Source organism: Hyperolius riggenbachi, chromosome 2, assembly GCF_040937935.1.
Source record: "Hyperolius riggenbachi isolate aHypRig1 chromosome 2, aHypRig1.pri, whole genome shotgun sequence".
NCBI classification, from domain to species: Eukaryota; Metazoa; Chordata; class Amphibia; order Anura; family Hyperoliidae; genus Hyperolius; species Hyperolius riggenbachi.
The window spans coordinates 215,603,697-215,624,173 of record NC_090647.1 but is presented as its reverse complement, the minus strand read 5'-3'; the positions used below and the strand labels follow the sequence as shown (position 1 = coordinate 215,624,173).

Here is a 20,477-nt window from a genome sequence, read left to right as displayed (position 1 = left end):
ACAGACGGAATTGGTTCCCAAAGAGAACTGTTGGAAGCTATACTTTCCTTTCTAACATTAGGTCTTTGCAAATATACCACTTCCTGTGAACAAGTTACTCCAGTAATAAAGTTTTTTTGCATTGGTAACAAAAAAAAAAAAAAGACACAGGAAACTGAGGCAGGGCGGACGCACGGGCGCGCACGACTGTCGACGACGTCACGAAGCAGTTCTGTTGCTGGGCAGCTGCATATGCATTGCTACGTGATCGCGCAGCTTCAGAGTCCGCCGGGAGCGAGCGGCGCGTGCGCATTGTGTGTCTTATAGTAGTAATAGGGAGGTAGGAGGAGAGGGAGGTGGCGTTGGTGGGATCCCCGAATCTAGTGTGAGCCGATCACTCGTCGCTAACTGTATTTTATACATAAGTCTCAGAGATGGGTTGCTTTTTCTCCAAGAAAGCAAAGAGGAAGGCGAGTGCCAAGGATTCTGCAGCTGGGGAGCTGCAGCAGCAGGACGGGGAGGAGAGCAAGCAGTACAGCTGGGACAAGAGAGAGAAGGTGAGCGCTGGGATCTGTGTTGTAGACCTGATATAATCCTGCGGGCATAGGAGGCATGGCTGTGTAACTGCTATCAGCTCTGCCAGCTGGGACGTTTCATTCTGTGGGTGAGCTTTTCAAATCGCATGCTCTGCTGCTGACACTGCACTGATCCATACGCACACATATGCCATATATACAGTATTCCTAGGCGTGCCCCTAATCACTACGATCAGCACAACGTTTATAGTACAGGACTGCCACTGACTAATAAATTACTGTACTCAACCTAGTAGTTCAGTGAGTCCTACTAATTCAGCCTCCCATTTATAGTGCATACAATTTGCATTAATCAGGAAAGCTTTGGGAGAATGAATTAAAGCTATGACACTGTTGACTAGTTGGTAGAATGATTGGTTTGATAGTTTGAAACTTGGCCATGCCCCCCCCCCCCCCCCCCCCCAAGTATTATTATATTAAGTGCATTAATTTGCAATGTAAAAATATATATTGTGGTCATTTGCTATTGCCATTGCTGTCTCTTTTTTTCCTTGAATGAGATCATTATTCCAGAGCAGAATAGCTGAACAGTGAATGGGATTTTGCAAAAATAGAACCACAGGACATACATTTTGTAACATGTGAGTACAGTGTTCTCCCCAGAATTTTTTTCCAGCCGGGTGGCATGAAATAGTAGCCGGGTGGCATGAAAAAGTAGCCGGGTGGGTTGAGATGAAAATGCAGGGCAACTCTGCTTACAGCATAGGAGGTGAGCCGATGACAGCCGGGTGGTCACCAAATCTAGCCGGGTGGAGCACCCGGCTAAAAGAGCCTGGGGAGAACACTGGAGTACTTCTACTGCAGAGGAAAATGTTAGCAGGCATATCCCCAATTGATGTGTAGTCAGTAACAATAATTGATTTTATATTTGATGCAGCTGTTAAAAAAAATTCCCTTTGGAAAAGTCAGTTGCATATATTAGAGATTTGTGCACAGAGTTTTTTTCTTCTGCACAGTCATCAGACCACATATGCCCTCCTCTGTTTCTTTCTGTGGAGCACAGGTAGGAAGGTGGGCGGGGTCAGCTTAGTTCATTGGGAAGAAACTGGCTGGTACCCACCTCCCATCTCCTCCTGGTTTCTTCCTCTGCTGGGTGCTGATGGGATAAGGGGTTCAGGTGTGCACAGGCAGGTTTACTTTCATGAAAGTGGCCCTTCTTTCATGCTCTTTTCTGGCATGGGAGGGGGTGGTTGTGCAACAATGTGCATTACATAGATGCGCAGAACATTGTGCACGGATGCAACGAATACCAGTGTTGTTTGCACTAAAGGACAACTGAAGTGAGATGGATATGTAGGCTGCCATATTTAGTTCATTTTAAGCAGTCCAGTTGCCTGGCTATCCTGCTGATCATCTGCATCTAATACTTTTAACCATAGACCCTAAACAAGCATGCAACAGCAACTTTCCAGACCTCTTCTTGTTCTCCACTCCTGTTGCTGACCTGTCTGAATATTGATTTTGCCTTGTCTGCTGCCAGCCCTGATTTTCTGCCTCTATACCAGCCTAGCCAGTTAACAACCTGCCTCAACCTTGACTTGCTATTTGACCTCGTCTACTCAGCCATCTGCTATTGATCTCCAGACCGTCCCCTCATCCTTGCCATTGTCTCAGCTCCTTTCAACTGTGGACTCCTCTGTTCTTTATATCACTAGCGGAACTATCTCAGGACCTGTAACCTGGAGATTACTTGCAGCAAAAAAGTCCATCTAGAGGTAACATCCAAATGATCTTTTTGGGTCAATTAGACTGAACATCCTGGAAGATACCATACCTACTGCAGGTGTCAGGGTTAACAGTGTATCCACTTACCATAATATCAGCACAGCAAAAATAAAAATACCCCATGATCTAATATAATGTATATTCTAAGTAGTATGTGTCCTTGCAAGTTAAAAAAAATAGGGTAGCAAACAATCTAGCTATCTCTCAGTAATTGCATTTATTTACCTAACTTGCCTATCAACTTAATGGGTTACAGAGGAATAAACAAAGATATGTTGTACCTTTTTATAAAGTTAAATTAAGACTTTGTTGCAACTTTTGTCCATCAGTAATCTTTTGAGTTTTAGAGAGAAATTTGGTCATGTGTTGAAAATGTCAGCAAAAGTTACTTACCTCAGTATAAAGATGCATCTGGATATTCCTGAGGCTTCCCCCATCCTCCTTGACCTTGCTGTTCCAGCTCTGAGACCCTTTGATCAATTGGTCAAGCCTTGTGGAATGTATTCTTGCAGCCGTGTTCCTGTCAGTGTGTGGCTGCACTGCACAGATGCAAGTACAGCCCACCCCAGTGCAGCAGCACTGACCTGCTCATGCATGACTTTTTTCCTCCATGCATGAGCAGCTTTGTGCTACTGGGCAAGCAACACGCCGTATTGTCTGTGCAGTGCGGTCGGGCTCATACAGGGAAAAGAGCACATCCATGAAGAAGCAAAGGGCAGGGGCGAGCAGTTGTGCAGAAGGACTGGAGCAGCCTCTGGTTCATCCAGATCCTTCCCTCTACAGAGGTAAGTAATTTTTCTCTCAAGCACGGGCTTGCTTTAAAGTGAAGGTCCAAGCTAAAAAAGCAAACAAACTCCACTTACCTGGGGCCTCCTCCAGCCCCTGGCAGTCGTTCTGTGCCCTCACCGCAGCTCCGGTGGCTCACGGTCTTCCCCACTGCAGAAGCTTCTTCTGCGCTCCACCGTGCAGGTCACGTGGTCCAGCCGACGTCATCAGGATTATACTACGCAGGTGCAGAGCCACTGCGCCTGCGCAGTACAATCCTGATTATGTCGGCCGGACCACGTGACCGGCGCCGTGGAGCACACAAGAGCCGACCTCTTCTGCAGCGAAGGACACTGGGAGCCACCGGAGCTGCGGCGAGGTCACAAAACGACTGCCAGGGGCTGGAGGAAGCCCCAGGTAAGTGGGGTTTTTTTTTTTTTTTCCTTGGATGTTTCCTTTAAAGGGAACCTTAACTGTGGGCCCAAAAAAAAATTCACTTACCTGGGGCTTTCCCAAGCCTCCTGCAGCCGTCCTGTGCCCGCGCCGGTCCTTCGGTGCCCTCCGGTCTCCCTCCGCGGCTAAGTTTCGTTTTCGGCCGACTGCCAGTCGTCCTCCGGCAAAGCGTCCTCTTTTTCCGCATTCACCGTTGTAAAGCGCGTCCGCATGACGCGTCTTGCGTCATGCTGAAATCGATTCACAATCTGTTTGCAGTAAAGGCTATCTGTTGGTCGATCTGATGGCAAATCGACCAGTGTATGTGCCCCTTTAAGGCTAACAGAGGACCACACATTTCAGTGCTATGGTTTGCGAGGGTTCCTAACTTCACCAAAGCAAATGTTCTATTGTTGCTTTGCACTGGGCGGGTGCATCGCTACATTTTCTTTATTTAAATGTGCTGTCCATGTGGTAAATTTACTTTAACATATTTGCTGTGCAGTTTCCTTTCTGGTAACAGCAGAAGTGAAGACATAGTGATGAGTTGCAGTCATGTGATAGCGTACGAAGTACTCTGATAAAACTCTGTACCACTCCCTTCCTAACCATTGACGCGTATTCTAAACGTGGCGTTTGTGGTCTGTGGTTTAAATATCAGCTTTTCTGTGGCTAATCACTTTCTCATTTAGGGCCCGTTCACACTGCACGCGTTTCCAGCCGCGTTTTGGAAACGCGTGCAGGTGGCCAAAACGCACGACATCAGACATTGCATAGAGTGCAATGTCTGATGTTCACACAGCATGCGTTCCGGACCTGTGTGGTCCGGGAACGCATGCTGCACGCAGATTTTACAAAAACGCGCGGCTGTCCCATTCACTTTTCAGTGATGGGATCAGCCACGCAACGCATACGAACGCGGACATGCGTGCGTTCGTACGCGTTGCGGTCCGCATGCGTTGCGGTCCGCATGCGTTGCGGTCCGCATTTTGTAGTCTGAACGGGCCCTTAACCTATTTGTTATCCTGTTTGAAAATTTTTATTCAGACTCTTTGTACTAAAAAAAAAAAAAAAAAAAAAAAAAAAAAAAAAAAAATTTTAAATGTCAAAGGATCTGTGGGAAAATGTAGTTTACTCTATAAAACAGGAAAGGATATAAGAAAATATTCAAGGAATTAGTGACACTTAAAAACCCTCATGATATAATAAATTATGTGCAGTACAGATGATTAAAAGAACATTAGTAGCAAAGAAAAGTCTCATATTTCTATTTTCAGTTGTATAGCTTTTTATTTATATTAATGCATCCTTGTCATATTTGCAATTACAAACCACACACTGTATTTCTAACCTATGAAACAAAGCAGACCTAATGACCATTTGAACTTGCCAGCGGTAAAACCTTATCTGAAGCAGTTTTCCACTTTCTTTGATGTATAAGTGCTTCAGAAAATATGAACTGTACTAGAAACGATATGAGACTCTTTCCTTAGTGCTATATTAATGCTATATTTCTTAGCTATACTACACATTACAATTCATTATATCATAAGTTTATTTTCACTTCCGATTCCCTTTACGAATGCCAATCAGCAGTACTCAAACTAATTAAGAAGTGCAAGATTATGCGGTATGTAAACTTTTGATCAGATTAATTTGAGTAGTTTTAATGATTGTCAGTGTGGCTGAGTGACAAACAGTTGTGGAAGGGGGACACTGGCTGGGGGTCCGTCAGTCGTTATATGAAATGCCATTATTGCTACGATCGGGCCTTTGCAACAAGATATTCCAGCATTCCTGACATCCTTTCCTCTGGAAATCAATTGAAAGATCGATCAGGCAGCCATGTTGTTGCTACTCTGTGAATGTCCTTGTGTGGCGCAGCTAGACTTGAATCCGATTGAGCATCGCTTTAGATCTTAAAATGGCTTCAACAAAGCAAAATATGGAAAAAGTGATGTGCTGTAAATACTTCTCTCTCTCTCTCTCTCTCTCTCTCTCTCCCTCTCCATGCGGAAACAGCTTTTATGAATGCACACTTTGCTAAATGGTCGGGAAAGTCAGCTGTTTTAAATGGTAAACTTGCGGTAAAGTTTTATGAATAGAGGCCTATCTATCTATCTATGTAGGTAGACAGAGATATATATCTCTCTATCTATCATGCACACCACAACAAAGCAGTGACGCTTTAACGCTCTTAAAGGGACTCCGAGCTCATCTAAAAAATAAAACTTGTACTCACCCAGGGCTTTTTCCAGCCCAGTGCTGGTCGGGAGGTCCCACAACGGCGTCCTGGCTCCTTTCCTACTCCCCGCTCCGGAATGGCTGACCGGCCGCAGCCCGGGCGACACTCGGCCGAGTGTCGGGCTGCTCCTTCCGCGTATGACGCGGCTGACGTCACACGCCGGCCGCCTCGCGTCATCACGGCGGCCGGCGTGAAAGTACTGCGCATGCGCGATTAAAGCGCGCGTGCGCAGTACTGCCACGCCGGCCGCCGTGATGACGCGAGGCGGCCGGCGTGTGACGTCAGCCGCATCATACGCGAAAGGAGCAGCCCGACACTCAGCCGAGTGTCGCTCGGGCTGCGGCCGGTCAGCCATTCCGGAGCGGGGAGTAGGAAAGGAGCCAGGACGCCGTCGTGGGACCTCCCGACCAGCACTGGGCTGGAAAAAGCCCCGGGTGAATACAACTTTTATTTTTTAAATGAGCTCGGAGTCCCTTTAAGCTCTCCAACTTCGCCAAAATGTCCCCAATCTGGTGAGTCCTACTCTAACCATGCAAAAATGCTAGTTTTTTTTTTATTAGCGCTCTAGTGGGAATCATTCCAATTGCCCAAGAGTCAACTAAATGGGAAAACGAAAATTAAAAAGGCCTCACCTTCTGCTAGCTACTGACTAAGCTCCGATCATTTATATGCTTAACTGTGCTAGAGGTGGGTGTGGCTATGCACGCTCACAGGGGAAAATAATATAAGCCAAGGGATGAGTAGCACAAACCAAATTATATGCAATATTATGCAAAGCAAGCATGCAGCACTGGAGAACCCCAGTCCCCATAAGAAATATATAAGTACAGAGGGGCTGCAGCACACAACAGGAAAATAGTGACAGGGGCTCTTGGTTACGCTTTAACCAGTTGGTGAACTTAAGCGCATTAAAGCGTAGCCAAGAGCCCCTGTCACTGTTTACCTGTTGTGTGCTGCAGCCCCTCTGTATTTATATATTTCTTATGGAGACTGGGGATGTCCAGTGCTGCGTACATGCTTTGCATAGTATTGCATATAATTTGGTTTGTGCTGCTGGCTTTAGTATGGTTACTTTAGGCTAATTTTTACGGGTTACTGTTTTTACACTTTAGTGCTTTCATTACTAAACGATTTGTAGGATTACAACACCCTTGTTAAATATGTGGGCATATCATGTGTTAGCTGAGCAATGGGAAATCCCTGGGAATTGTGTTGAAATATCAACAGTAATTTGATTGTGCTTTAGTTCTTTTAAAAGTGACTCAGTACAGTTTAGGGAAGTTACACTTCTGATTAAGTTTAGTGGTAATTTCTGAAATTTCTAAAACACAAACTCCTATCACCACGTACAGCAGTGTAGGGATGAGGCAAGTACAGGTGTGTGTGCACTATATTCATTTGCTGGGCCTCACAGGCAGTAAGCAGGTGATCACTTTTGTCAGCAATATATTGAAGACAAGTGATAAGATTGAAAAGAAGTTCTCTATGCACAACTTGCTTTGATGGTCATTTCTAGGAGAACTCACGGAGAAGCATGTGATTTGTTTGATCAGCTGATAGATTTCCAAAGCTCTGATTTGCTGTGCTCACATTCTGCTGTTAGCACATAATCATGACTAGCTAATCAGATACTTGCAGATCTGTCACCAGACCAAACTGATCACATGCTTTTCCATTAATTCTTCCAGACCTGACCATCACTATGCACTAGTGAAAAACTGCATACATATGGTAAACAAGGAATCGCACAGCAAGAAACAACATCCTGACCAAATCGCTAGACTAGAGAACAGTTCATGAAGCCAGCAGGAATGCTGCATAATATGCATTTCACAGTCAATAAGTGATAACAGCTGATGTTAAGGGTTGAAGTCCTAAACAAGGAATTGCAAGGCACTTCAAAAATCTGCAGAGGGCCACCTGCTGGTGGATAGATGTAAGTATGAAGGGATTAAAGTGTACCTGAGCTGATGATATAAGAAAAAAATGTACATACCTTGGGCTTCCTCCAGCCCCCTTCAGTCTAATCGGTCCCTTGCCGTCCGCCACCTGGATCTTCTGCTACAGGTCCCGGTATTCCCTTGCATATTGCCCAGCTTGTCCTACTATTCCTTAGCCTTTAAAGTGAACCAGAGACGAAGCACCCTCATGTATTTTACCATATATATCAGTGGGGACATTAAAGAAAACACCTACCCTGCTCTCTGTTTCATTCTTCAGGGCCCGTTTCCACTTGTGTGAATCTGCATGCGTTTTCTGCATGCAGATTCACATAACCAATACAAGTGGATGAGCCTGTTTCCCCTTGTCAGAAATCCTGTGCGGTTTTGTGTGCAGGAGAAATCTGCACGGCAGAGCCATCAGAATTTGTGTGCGATTCGCATGCAATGTAGTTAATAGGAAATTTGCATGCGTTTTCGTATGCAAATTTTACCACGCATTTACCGCGAATTCACTGGGCGTTTTCGCATAAAATCAGTGTAAAAGCACACAGGCACTGACATGGTTAAATTTGCATACTTACTAACATATGCGAAAGCGCCTGCGAATTCACGGTAAAATTTGTTTTCTGCTAGTAATTTGCACCGCACAAGTGGAAACGGGCCCTCACTGTTCAGCTTGCTTCTTATCAGCCCTGATAAAATCCCCGACTGAGCATTCAGTCTGGCTTGGCTGTAATGACTCAGCTATAATGATTCCTGAGCAGAGCCCCAAGGGGGCAGATTTTGGCTTGAAAAGACACCAGAGAACACAGACTCCGCTATAATGATTCCTGACAAAAGCCAGACTAAATGCTCAGTAGGGGATTTTATCAGGGCTGATAAGAAGCAAACTGTGCAGTGAAGAATAAAACAGAGCGGGGTAGGTGTTTTCTGTAATATTCCCACTGATATATATGGTAAAATACACGAGGGTGCTTCGTCTCTGGTGCACTTTAATACTTTTAGCCATAGTCCTGGAACAAGTGTGCACAGTAGATAAGATGTATGACTTAAAGGACAACGGATGCGAGAGGGATATGGAGGCTGCCATGTTTATTTCCTTATAAGCAATACTAGTATAATAAATGAAAACCATGACATTGTACATTGTTTTCATTTATTTTGCTATGGGTGCTGATGTTTTGCTAATACGAATACGCACTACTGTTGAATCCCACAGACTTTTTTTATACTACATGGTGAATGTCCCTTGTGCTCAGGGCTGTGGAGTCGGAGTCGTGGAGTCGGGCAATTTTGGGTGCCTGGAGTCGGAGTCTGGAAAAAATGCACCGACTCCTAATGAATTTGGAACTGTAATTAAAATAGAAAATATGATAAAATGTTATATTTCTAGTTCTAATAGTCATTAAAAATAATGTGTATATATATATATATACAGTAATAGCTGTGCTTAGTCCACAAAAATGAAATAAACCAATCAAAATTAGTTACTTGTGCTGCTTCAATAAAGCAGTCCCCGTATTTTTAAGGTCAGATATACATATCTGATTGTGACTGTATATATGATGTGTACACAGGAATCTCTTATATATATACTAAATAACATTATGCTGTAAGAATAAAGCCTGATGTGTAGCTGTGTCACTAATACAGATGGTCAATGAGATGGAAATAATTCTGCATTGATGCTGATTTATGCACTCCCTTTGCTGATGAAATCAAATAATTTGATATGTTGTTAAAATTTGGTTTGGTGACTACAAATTAAAGGGTACCTGAGACGGGTGAAAAGTAAAGTTTTATACATACCTGGGGCTTCCTCCAGCCCCCTTCAGGCTAATCAGTCCCTCGCTGTCCTCCACCACCCGGATCTTCTGCTATGAGTCCTGGTAATTCAGCCAGTCAGCGCTGTCCGGCCGCATGCCGCTCCCACAGCCAGGAACATTCTGCACCTGCGCAATAGTGCTGCACAGGTGTAGTATGCTCCTGGCGGCGGAGTGTGTGCATGCGCACTACGCCCGACTGGCTTAAGTACCTGGACTCATAGCAGAAGATCCAGGTGGTGGAGGAGGACAACGAGGGACTGATTATCCTGAAGGCGGCTGGAGGAAGCCCCAGGTCTGTATAAAACTTTAATTTCATCTGTCTCAGGTTTACTTTGTTACACAGTAGCACTATACTCTACATATGCTCTCCCCACAGAGCTGCAGGGAATCCACTGAGAATGCTGTGCACATTGAACACAGAGGTGTTGTCTGTCACCCATAAACCTTGTTCAGATTGTACATGAAGAATGTGTAATAGAGCAGTGTTTCTCAACATTTTTTGGTATGTACCCCTTTTAAAACCTTGTACTCACCAAGTACCCCCTAGCAAAGTAAACATTATCACAAGTACCCCTTGACAAATATATATTTAATTGTATTACATGATAATTGGTTCTAAACAATTTCCAAGCATTCACCATTGCTTTTAATTAGCCAAAACACTAATTTGGTGTTGTTTAAATAAGATTTTATCATTTTCTAAGACTCTTAATTTGTTATTCTTGGTTAAGTATATCAAGCCAGAGTACCCCCTGGCACCATCAGAAGTACCCCCTGGGGTACGCGTACCACACGTTGAGAACCTAGGTAATAGAGGAAGAATCCCCTTATTCCCCTGCAGAGCACCTGCACATCACTCTTACATGTACCCACAGTTACATTGCCTAGGGCCTGATAGATGTTCTTTGTTCCGGTTTGTACCTTTTACAAGTACTCTTACCAAGGACTAGTTTTAGTCTAAAGGGAATGAATATAGTAGTCTACATATCCTTCTCACTTCAGTTGTCTTGTAAAATTTCTAAGCGTTGGCAGTTAAGAGACGAATTTCATGTTACATACTTTTAATCAACAAAATTGTAATATTAAATTAGAGGAGTCGGAGTCGGTGGAATCCTAAACTGAGGAGTCGGAGTCGGTGGATTTTTGGACCGACTCCACAGCCCTGCTTGTGCTGCATTGGTACGGTATATAAAAAACAAAAATAAAAATGAATGCAGCATTGGTTTTAACAAATGAGTGCTTTACACTGAAATCTAATTCCAGAATAAATACAAACATGATCCCGGTGCCGTGCTAACAGGTCAAAAACCATGAATTCAAGCACCTTGGCATTAATGTAAACCCACACATTCACTTTTGATGATGTGCAAGTTGTTACTTGGTAACACTTTGCCATGGTAAAACGTTAAATGACAGTATTCTGATTTTTAGTGGCCCATTTGTAAGGGTTACTTTCTTTCAAATTGTTTGGACCATCTTGGACAGTTTATACAATAAAAAATCCTTCCAAATGCGGTCTAACGCGCATTTACGCAGAAAGCACATGGACACACGTACCAGCATTGCCAAATAAGTACAAATTATGGATTTCCAGTTGTGCAATGCAAGACATTAGATGCTTGACAATTGTCTGAACACCTACTGCACTGTATGCGCAAATCCAGGCGGTTTTTGGAAACGCCTGTGTAAACGATGCGTAATGATTCTTTCAGACTGTACATTGCTTTCATTTCCTTATTTAGGGGTGCGAGTGGTAGGATGGCTATAGGTGCTTGCTGGTCTGCCACCTGCAAAGTGTAGTGCCATGCATGTGGCCAGCTTTACCCGCAATTTCATTTCAAAGCTGTAGCCTTGGTTCTGGTTTGTAGTTTCTGAAGGTCTAATATGCACCATTCCCTTCCTCTTGTGACTATTTAAATGGAGAAAGAAGAACCAGGGAAGGGATGTATTCATGACAAGGTTTTCGTTTTTTTTTTTTTTTTTTAAACAGTGGATTTTGGTAAAAAAAACTACTACTGTGAAGATGGTAGATTGATGTAGCTATTAACCCATTGGTAGCTTCGATAGTTATCTCATTTGAGATAATGTTTGACCTCAGTCGGCAGAACGGATTGTGCTGCAAATTATTGGATTGCTTTGATCTCTTTCTACTAGTAGAAAATATAGAAACTGAAACTAGAAGTCCTCTGTTATTGTCTCACACTGCCCTTTGGTGACAAGTGGCCATAAATACACATTACAGCAGTACTAATTAAAAGCTTGGAAATGTAACAAATAAAAAATCAAAAAAGTGCTAAAATAAATTGATCTGGAGCACTTTCAAGCCTCTGAATTGTCTGCTAAAGGGTTAAGCAAAGAGATATAGCCCATCTGTAGTATTCAAGAACCACACCCTTCTCTTTCTTGAAACTGGAATTATCATTACAGGAAAATGCTCCCTTTGTTGAATTCTGCTCATCCCTTTCACCAGCCCTTTAGCTGGCTTTATTGCTAGCTCGAAAGTGATAATGTTAAACTTTTTACACTAAGATTTTCCCTGTGTATGTGAATTTTATTTTGTCAAAGGGAAAAGGAATATGAAGACAGACACAAATAACTGAAGTTGCTGTTCCCCAGTTTTGTATATCATCTTGACAAATGTTTGGATAATATTAAGTTATGGAGGAATGCCCCTGGTCTAGTCACAACTCTGAGATGGTGAATGTTGCCTTTGTGAACGTGAACATCACTCAGGGAGGCTGGAACTATGCTGAAAACACAGAGGTTGCTGTTTCAGGGCACTCATAGCTTTAACCTGAGTCTGCATAGGATGGAGGATGGCAGCCTGGCTTCCTGAATAGCTGCATTCTCACATCTCTAACCTCAAAATAGGAGAATGCACATCTCTCGCTCTCTCTCATTAGAATACTTTCGTGTAATAGTTTAAGTACTACTGAGATGTTTTAAAATGCAAGCATTATGTACAGAATTTAACAAATTGAGAAATAATCATAACAACTTTAAAGTCAAACTCGCTTTAATTAAAAACTTGCTATAAACACAATTGTAATTTAATGCTATGAAACATCATCTTCTGTCTGATATGCAGCCATTGGTGAATTTTGTAAACGTGTAAGTTCAAATTGTTTTTCACTAAATTAGAACTATAGTCTATAGTGATTTTCGCCTCTGGTCCATGAAATTAGCCACATTATTGTAATGTTACATGCACACTTAAGCAACGTGTTGCCTTTAATTCTCTTTACATATTGTTTTGAGCTGCAGGTTTGAAAGTATCGCAGTATAGACCTGTTTGTCAGCCCCTGGCCATGCGGCATGTTCTGGTGTATGGTCAGGGTAAGGGGAAATGCCAGCTGCAGGAACTTCCTTTTTGAGCTTACTGCAATAACCTGGGCAGATGAATTGCTAAAGAGAAGGCCAGCAGTCAGGAAGGATAGAAATAAAGCTTCACATTTTATTTTTTTTCTGCTTTGCTTAAAGGAATACTATCGATACCCAAGTATTCTAAAATGACAATGTACAAATAATGTCTAAGTAGCTGTGTAAACATTTTCCTACTTTTCATGTTAAATATCAGAGGCAAAAGCTGTAATTTATTGAGGGTAGGATTTAGCTATATTGGGACAAATCAATTACAGAAGGGGTGTCTGCTTCAATGCACAGCCAGAGTTGCATATCAGACTACAGAAAGCAAATATCAAACATATCAAACTCTGAAAACAAAAAGAGTATGAAAAAGCTGTGACAATTAGTTACACTTCCTCTGCTCTCTTCAGACACGTCAGTCAGAAACACAGGACACAGGAGCTGCAGATGTTGGAAGCTCTCTCTCTCTCTGTCACACACAGAGTTACCCATAGAGATCACTGATCAAGTGTGAGGGAATTTCCCCTCTCCTCATGGCTCAGTCAGCCCTCAGTTTTGGCGTCAGTAAAGTTAAAATGTATTTTGCTAACAGTAAACAAAGAAGTTGCTACTAAAATGTATACACCAGTACTTAGCAGCACTTCCCAAACAATTCCTGTGTCCATTGGAAAAAATATGTGAATCGATAGTATTCCTTTTAATGATTATACCACCTAGAAATCTAAAGTGTTTATGTAGCTATTCATATCTACAAACTCTTGTTTAAAGTGTCTAGAAGGGTTAATAGTTTTATTTTCATTCTTATTCAGCCCTTAGAATTGTTTATGTATGAGGACTGACGCCAGCAGGGATTGGCACTTGATCCCTCTGGTGACAATTGGAAGCTGAGTGCTATATAGAGGCATGCCTAGCCAGCAGGCTAGCAATGTGTTCTGTTGCTGTAGTAGGGGCGACGGAATGTCAGCATGGCACTCAATGTAAGGAGAACAATTGCCTTGACCTGCGTTTGGAGGAGAAGATCCAGCTGGCTACATCTGTCACTGGTGCATTGAGGCTGCCGTACATACGCTAGATTCTTGGTGGAGGTGGTCCTGATAGTCCGCCTTAGCCAAGAACCATGTAGCAGGTGAAGGAATGAATCCTTACTGGTCGCTGAGCTGGCTGAAGCTCAGGCTGCAGATTGACTTTTCATATGTAAATGCTGGAGAGAAGAGTCCGAGACAGACACTTGTGATGTAAACAACTAAAAAGATTAATAAGAACAGAAAGGGAATGTAGGCTTAAAAAGTGCAAAACCTTTGTTTCTCCTCAAATGTACAGCACATGGTGTCTATGTGCACAGTGTGCTCTTTGTCAAGTTTATCCGCCATGATAACTAGGAATGGTCACGTAAGAGGCACACCAGTCCAGCAGCAAGATGGATGATCGTTGCTGATGCAGGGGATGTTTTTATGTTATAAGGGCTTAAGGTGATCTACTGGGTGGTCTTGGGTTGGGATGTGGTACAAGTTTTAGGAGCAACAATATTTTGTACTTTCAAAGCCTACCTTGTTTGAACACCAATCATTGTTGATACAAACGTTATGCGTGCAATTGTGTAGCTCCTGCTGAGCAATTAGCAGCACAAGGAGGCTATTATAGGGTAGTGCCACTACATTTTTAAACAAAAACTAAAAAGGGAATATGGACAAGTTCTGAGTAGGATTGGTACTATATGTACATATTTTTTTATCTCATTATGATGCATGTCGCTTCAAGTATACCTGCTGGGCTCCTAATATCTGTGTTTGTTTTTTTGCTTCACAGGTAGATCCAAAGGACTACATGTTTAATGGCTTGAAGGATCAAACCATAGGAAAACTGCCTGACACCATTGCAGGCCAGCAATTTGTAATACAAGAATGTGAAAACTGCAACATCTACATTTTGGACCATTCAGCTACAATCACTATTGACGACTGTACTAACTGCCGCATTTTCCTAGGACCTGTAAAAGGCAGTGTGTTCTTTCGGGATTGTAAAGACTGCAAATGTATTGTGGCCTGTCAGCAGTTCCGCACTAGAGACTGTAGGAAAATGGAAATATTCTTAAGCTGTACCACACAACCAATCATAGAGTCCTCTACTGGAATGAAGTTTGGATGTTTCCAGTTCTATTATCCAGAATTAGCTGCACAGTTCAAAGATGCCGGATTGAGCATCTTTAATAACACATGGAGCAACATCCATGACTTCACCCCTGTCTCTGGAGAGACTAACTGGAGTCTTCTGCCTAGTGACTGTGCTATTCAGGACTATGTCCCCCTCCCTGACTCTGAAGAGCTGAAAGCAGTGCGCATTTCTACAGATGTGAACCGAAGCATTGTTCCAATCTCTTGGGGCCAGCGCCAGAAGAAAAGTGATGAGTCCTGCTTGGTGGTTTTCTTTGCTGGAGATTATACTATAGCGAATGCCAGAAAGATGATTGATGAGGTAAGGGTGAAATGTATGCTGGAAAAGTCAACACAAAACAGATGGAGCACTGTCTTCCGCGCTCTTAAATCAATAGCATTGCTACCCCCTAGATTCACATCACACAATCCCTTCAAAGCAGCAAAGAGTGTCCACAGGAAAGCACATCCTTTAGCCACCCTTTCACATTTTCACCCCTAAAAGGACAAGTGTAGGGAGAGGTATATGGAGGCTGCCATATTTATTTTCTTTTAAGTAATACTACTTGCCTGGCTTCCCTGCTGATCCTCTGCCTTTTTAGCCATATACCCCGAAAAAGCATGCAGCATATCAGGTGTTTCTGACGTAAGCTGCATGCTTGTTTCAAGTGTGTGATTCAGACACTACTGCAGCCAAATAGATCAGCAGGGCTGCCAGGCAACAGGTATTGGTTATTTACATCTTTATTTAGATCATCACTTTGTCCTCCAATTTTAATTATATGACTACCATTTTTTTAACTCCTGTATTATTATAATTATTATTATTTATTATTACTACAGTGCTGACATCTTCTGCAGCACTGTACAGAGTACATTGTGTTGTCACATAACTGTCCCCCCCCCCGATAATCTAACCCTTCACATCAAGGCCTAATTTAAACCATGCAATACAATTCCAACAATATGACTTGATGTCTCCGTGATCATAGCCAGGAGGGTTCTTATACTGCGCAGTTACAAGCCTTAACTAACAGCGCATGTGCTGAATGCTCTTGACTGCGGTAGTGTGATCCAAGAGGTGTGTGGCTGTGCATGTGCAGTAACCCCTGGGATCACTGACTAATTTGGCTGCAGCAGCTCATTGGATTGAACCAGACAGTAGCTGACAGACTACAAAGGGCTTCAGGTGAATAAGAAAACCTCTGGTCTCAGGTTTACTATAAAGAGAATAATGATTATGTTACTGTCAGTCCAGTTGCAGCTTAAGACTGCCCAGAAGCTTTGATACAGTTATACAGTGGCTTGCAAAAGTATTCGGCCCCCTTGAAGTTTTCCACATTTTGTCACATTACTGCTACAAACATGAATCAATTTTATTGGAATTCCAGGTGAAAGACCAATACAAAGTGGTGTACACATGAGAAGTGGAACTAAAATCATACATGATTCCAATCATTTTTTTTACAAATAAATAACTGCAAAGTGGGGTGTGCATAATTATTCAGCCCCCTTTGGTCTGAGTGCAGTCAGTTGCCCATAGACATTGCCTGATGAGTGCTAATGACTAAATAGAGTGCAACTGTGTGTAATCTAAATGTCAGTACAAATACAGCTGCTCTGTGACAGCCTCAGAGGTTGTCTAAGAGAATATTTGGAGCAACAACACCATGAAGTCCAAAGGACACACCAGACAGGTCAGGGATAAAGTTATTGAGACATTTAAAGCAGGCTTAGGCTACAAAAAGATTTCCAAAGCCTTGAACATCCCACAGAGCACTGTTCAAGCGATCATTCAGAAATGGAAGGAGTATGGCACAACTGTAAACCTACCAAGACAAGGCCATCCACCTAAACTCACAGGCCGAACAAGGAGAGCGCTGATCAGAAATGCAGTCAAGAGGCCCATGGTGACTCTGGACGAGCTGCAGAGATCTACAGCTCAGGTGGGGGAATCTATCCATAGGACAACTATTAGTCGTGCACTGCACAAAGTTGGCCTTTGTGGAAGAGTGGCAAGAAGAAAGCCATTGTTAACAGAAAATCATAAGAAGTCCCGTTTGCAGTTTGCCACAAGCCATGTCGGGGACACAGCAAACATGTGGAAGAAGGTGCTCTGGTCAGATGAGACCAAAATGGAACTTTTTGCACAAAATGCAAAACTCTGTGTGGCGGAAAACTAACACTGCACATCACTCTGAACACACCATCCCCACTGTCAAATATGGTGGTGGCAGCATCATCCTCTGGGGGTGCTTCTCTTCAGCAGGGACAGGGAAGCTGGTCAGAGTTGATGGGAAGATGGATGGAGCCAAATACAGGGCAATATTGGAAGAAAACCTCTTGGAGTATGCAAAAGACTTGAGACTGGGGCGGAGGTTCACCTTCCAGCAGGACAACGACCCTAAACATAAAGTCAAGGTAACAATGGAATGGTTTAAAACAAAACATATCCATGTGTTAGAATGGCCCAGTCAAAGTCCAGATCTAAATCCAATCGAGAATATGTGGCAAGATCTGAAAACTGCTGTTCACAAACGCTGTCCATCTAATCTGACTGAGCTGGAGCTGTTTTGCAGAGAAGAATGGGCAAGGATTTCAGTCTCTAGATGTGCAAAGCTGGTAGAGACATACCCTAAAAGACTGGCAGCTGTAATAACAGCAAAAAGTGGTTCTACAAAGTGTTGACTCAGGGGGCTGAATAATTACGCACGCCCACTTTGCAGTTATTGATTTGTAAAAAATGTTTGGAATCATGTATGATTTTCGTTCCACTTCTCACGTGTACACCACTTTTTATTGGTCTTTCACGTGGAATTCCAATAAAATTGATTCATGTTTGTGGCAGTAATATGACAAAATGTGGAAAACTTCAAGGGGGCCGAATACTTTTGCAAGCCACTGTATGTTTCAAAGTTGCTTAAAGATGACAAACTTATTTGACTCTTCACATGTACACATCTTTCTAGCACAACTTTCTAGCATTACTACTGCAATGTCACATAGGATAAGTAGGAAACTCAATTTATGAAGGTGTATGTGAACGTTGCTTATTTGTAACTGTATGGTTGTATTTTGAACTGCTGCATTGATCCTGTGCACCCCTTAACAGTTCACAATCGTGTCCCTTTGTGAAGCTGGAGTTTTCATTGTCCTCTTGTCAGATTGTTGCCTCATATGAGTGGAACAAAATATCAGGATATATGCCATGTTGTGTTTTTTGTCCCACATCCTATGATGTAAATGGATACAGCGTGATACAGAGTTAGTAAACACAGAATAAGACCCGGTTCACACTGGCATTTAGTGGCAAATGGATCTGGGAAAACAGATCTGATTACCGGTCGATCGGATTCGTTGTCACACTATTTGCCGTCAGCTGCTTCCGTTCTGTTTCCCCACATCCCCGTTTCTTCACACTAGTGAAGAAACGGACCATTCTAGCCCTAATTCCCCCCCAGTGAATAGCTGGCTAGAATGGTCTGTTTCTTCACTAGTGTGAAGAAACAGTCTGTTTTCTCATTGCCACCAATGCAATGCTTCAGCTTCTGTTTCCATTCCGCTGGGCTCAGTTGTCTGGAAAAATTGCTGCAGAACCAAATTTGCGCCCTGTTCAGTGGATCGTGCAGAACGGATCCGTTCTAGCAGACCAATGTGAACGGATCCATAGGTTAACATTGGATCCGTTCGCATCCATTAGGACCTGTTGCGTTATGATCCCCGAACCGACCGTTTTTTAAAGCTAATGTGAACCGGGCCTTAGGGTTTCTGCAAATGAACTTTACACTGTTGCTCCTCAAAGGCTTTTTTTCTTCTCTTCTAAGTTACCTGCACAGTTTCCAAAGCAGTAGTTATGTATGTGTATAGCACTATATACTACATCTTCCCATCCAGTGCTTGTATACTGTATTTTACGGCATCTTGTTTACACACATCTTGAAAAAACTTTCTATAAAGTAAAATGGCCAAATATCTCTTTACCTAGTCTGGTTTATTTTGCTGTTTAATGATTTACTAACCATGACCACTTTATTTGCATGATAGATGATTGGCAAAGGCTTAACGCTTATTCAAACTAAAGAAGTTACAATGAAGCCTGAAGATGCAAGAAGAGTATTTAGAGACCAAGCCACAGAGTTCCTGCCATTTCTGGAAAAAGGTAGAATTCAATCTACAGACATTTACTGCAATACCGTGAACGGAGTGTACAGTACAGGGAAAATGATTGACCCCCATATAAGCTGGGGGTAGGAAATGCTGGATTGGTGCAGGCCACGTGATCCCCCCCCCCCCCCCAGTGTGTCCCAGTATAGCTAGTATAGTGCCCAGTATGGGTAGGTAGTGCCCCCAGTATAGCTAGTATAGTGCCCAGTTTAGCTAGTATAGTGCCCAGTATAGCTAGTATAGTGCCCAGTATAGCTAGTATAGTGCCCAGTATAGCTAGTATAGTGCCCAGTATAGCTAGTATAGTGCCCAGTATAGCTAGTATAGTGCCCAGTATAGCTAGTATAGTGCCCAGTATAGCTAGTATAGTGCCCAGTATAGCTAGTAAAGTGCCCAGTATAGCTAGTATAGTGCCCAGTATAGCTAGTATAGTGCCCAGTATAGCTAGTATAGTGCCCAGTATAGCTAGTATAGTGCCCAGTATAGCTAGTATAGTGCCCAGTATAGCTAGTATAGTGCCCAGTATAGCTAGTATAGTGCCCAGTATAGCTAGTATAGTGCCCAGTATAGCTAGTATAGTGCCCAGTATAGCTAGTATAGTGCCCAGTATAGCTAGTATAGTGCCCAGTATAGCTAGTAAAGTGCCCAGTATAGCTAGTAAAGTGCCCAGTATAGCTAGTAAAGTGCCCAGTATAGCTAGTAAAGTGCCCAGTATAGCTAGTAAAGTGCCCAGTATAGCTAGTATAGTGCCCCAGTATAGCTAGTATAGTGCCCCAGTATAGCTAGTATAGTGCCCCAGTATAGCTAGTATAGTGCCCCAGTATAGGTAGGTAGTGGCCAGTATAGTGCCCAATATAGGTAGGTAGTGGCCAGTATAGCTACCCGCTCCCCCCGCAGCGCTAGTCTACTTTAGGGGTCCGTGGCCCCCGCTCCCCGCTTACACCAGGGGGGAGGAAAGAGCGTGGCTCCCTGTAGCGGCGATCTGTATCGCTGTTGCCAGGGGAACCGCTCTCTCCTGCCCCCTGCATCGTCACAGCAGCAGTGCCGGGCGCGCTGCTGTGATCACTTCATACGCGCATGAGAGCGGGGAAGAGGAAGCTGCTGCCTAAAAAAGTAATAACGGTGGCGGCCGCGGGGGCCACGGACCACCAGGAAAGACTCGCATACAAGCCGACCCCCCCCCAACTTTTGACCCCATTTTTGGGGGTCAAACATTCGGCTTGTATGCGAGTATATACGGTACTTGAGAAAGGATTAGCTTTATGTTGATTATGTTTACCTGGCTG

At 43.2% G+C, this 20,477-nt stretch overlaps 1 protein-coding gene across 1 annotated transcript in view; it reads left to right on the top strand.

The window, feature by feature from the left end:
• Positions 1–320: 320 nt before the first annotated feature.
• Positions 321–20,477, top strand: part of RP2 (RP2 activator of ARL3 GTPase) — a 34,470-nt gene continuing 14,313 nt past the window's right edge. Inside the window, exons 1-3 of the mRNA XM_068268121.1 lie at positions 321–536; positions 14,684–15,349; positions 19,072–19,186. Of these exons, the coding sequence (XP_068124222.1) occupies positions 414–536; positions 14,684–15,349; positions 19,072–19,186 (904 nt within the window). The 5' untranslated portion in view covers positions 321–413. The remainder of the gene's footprint in view (positions 537–14,683; positions 15,350–19,071; positions 19,187–20,477) is intronic.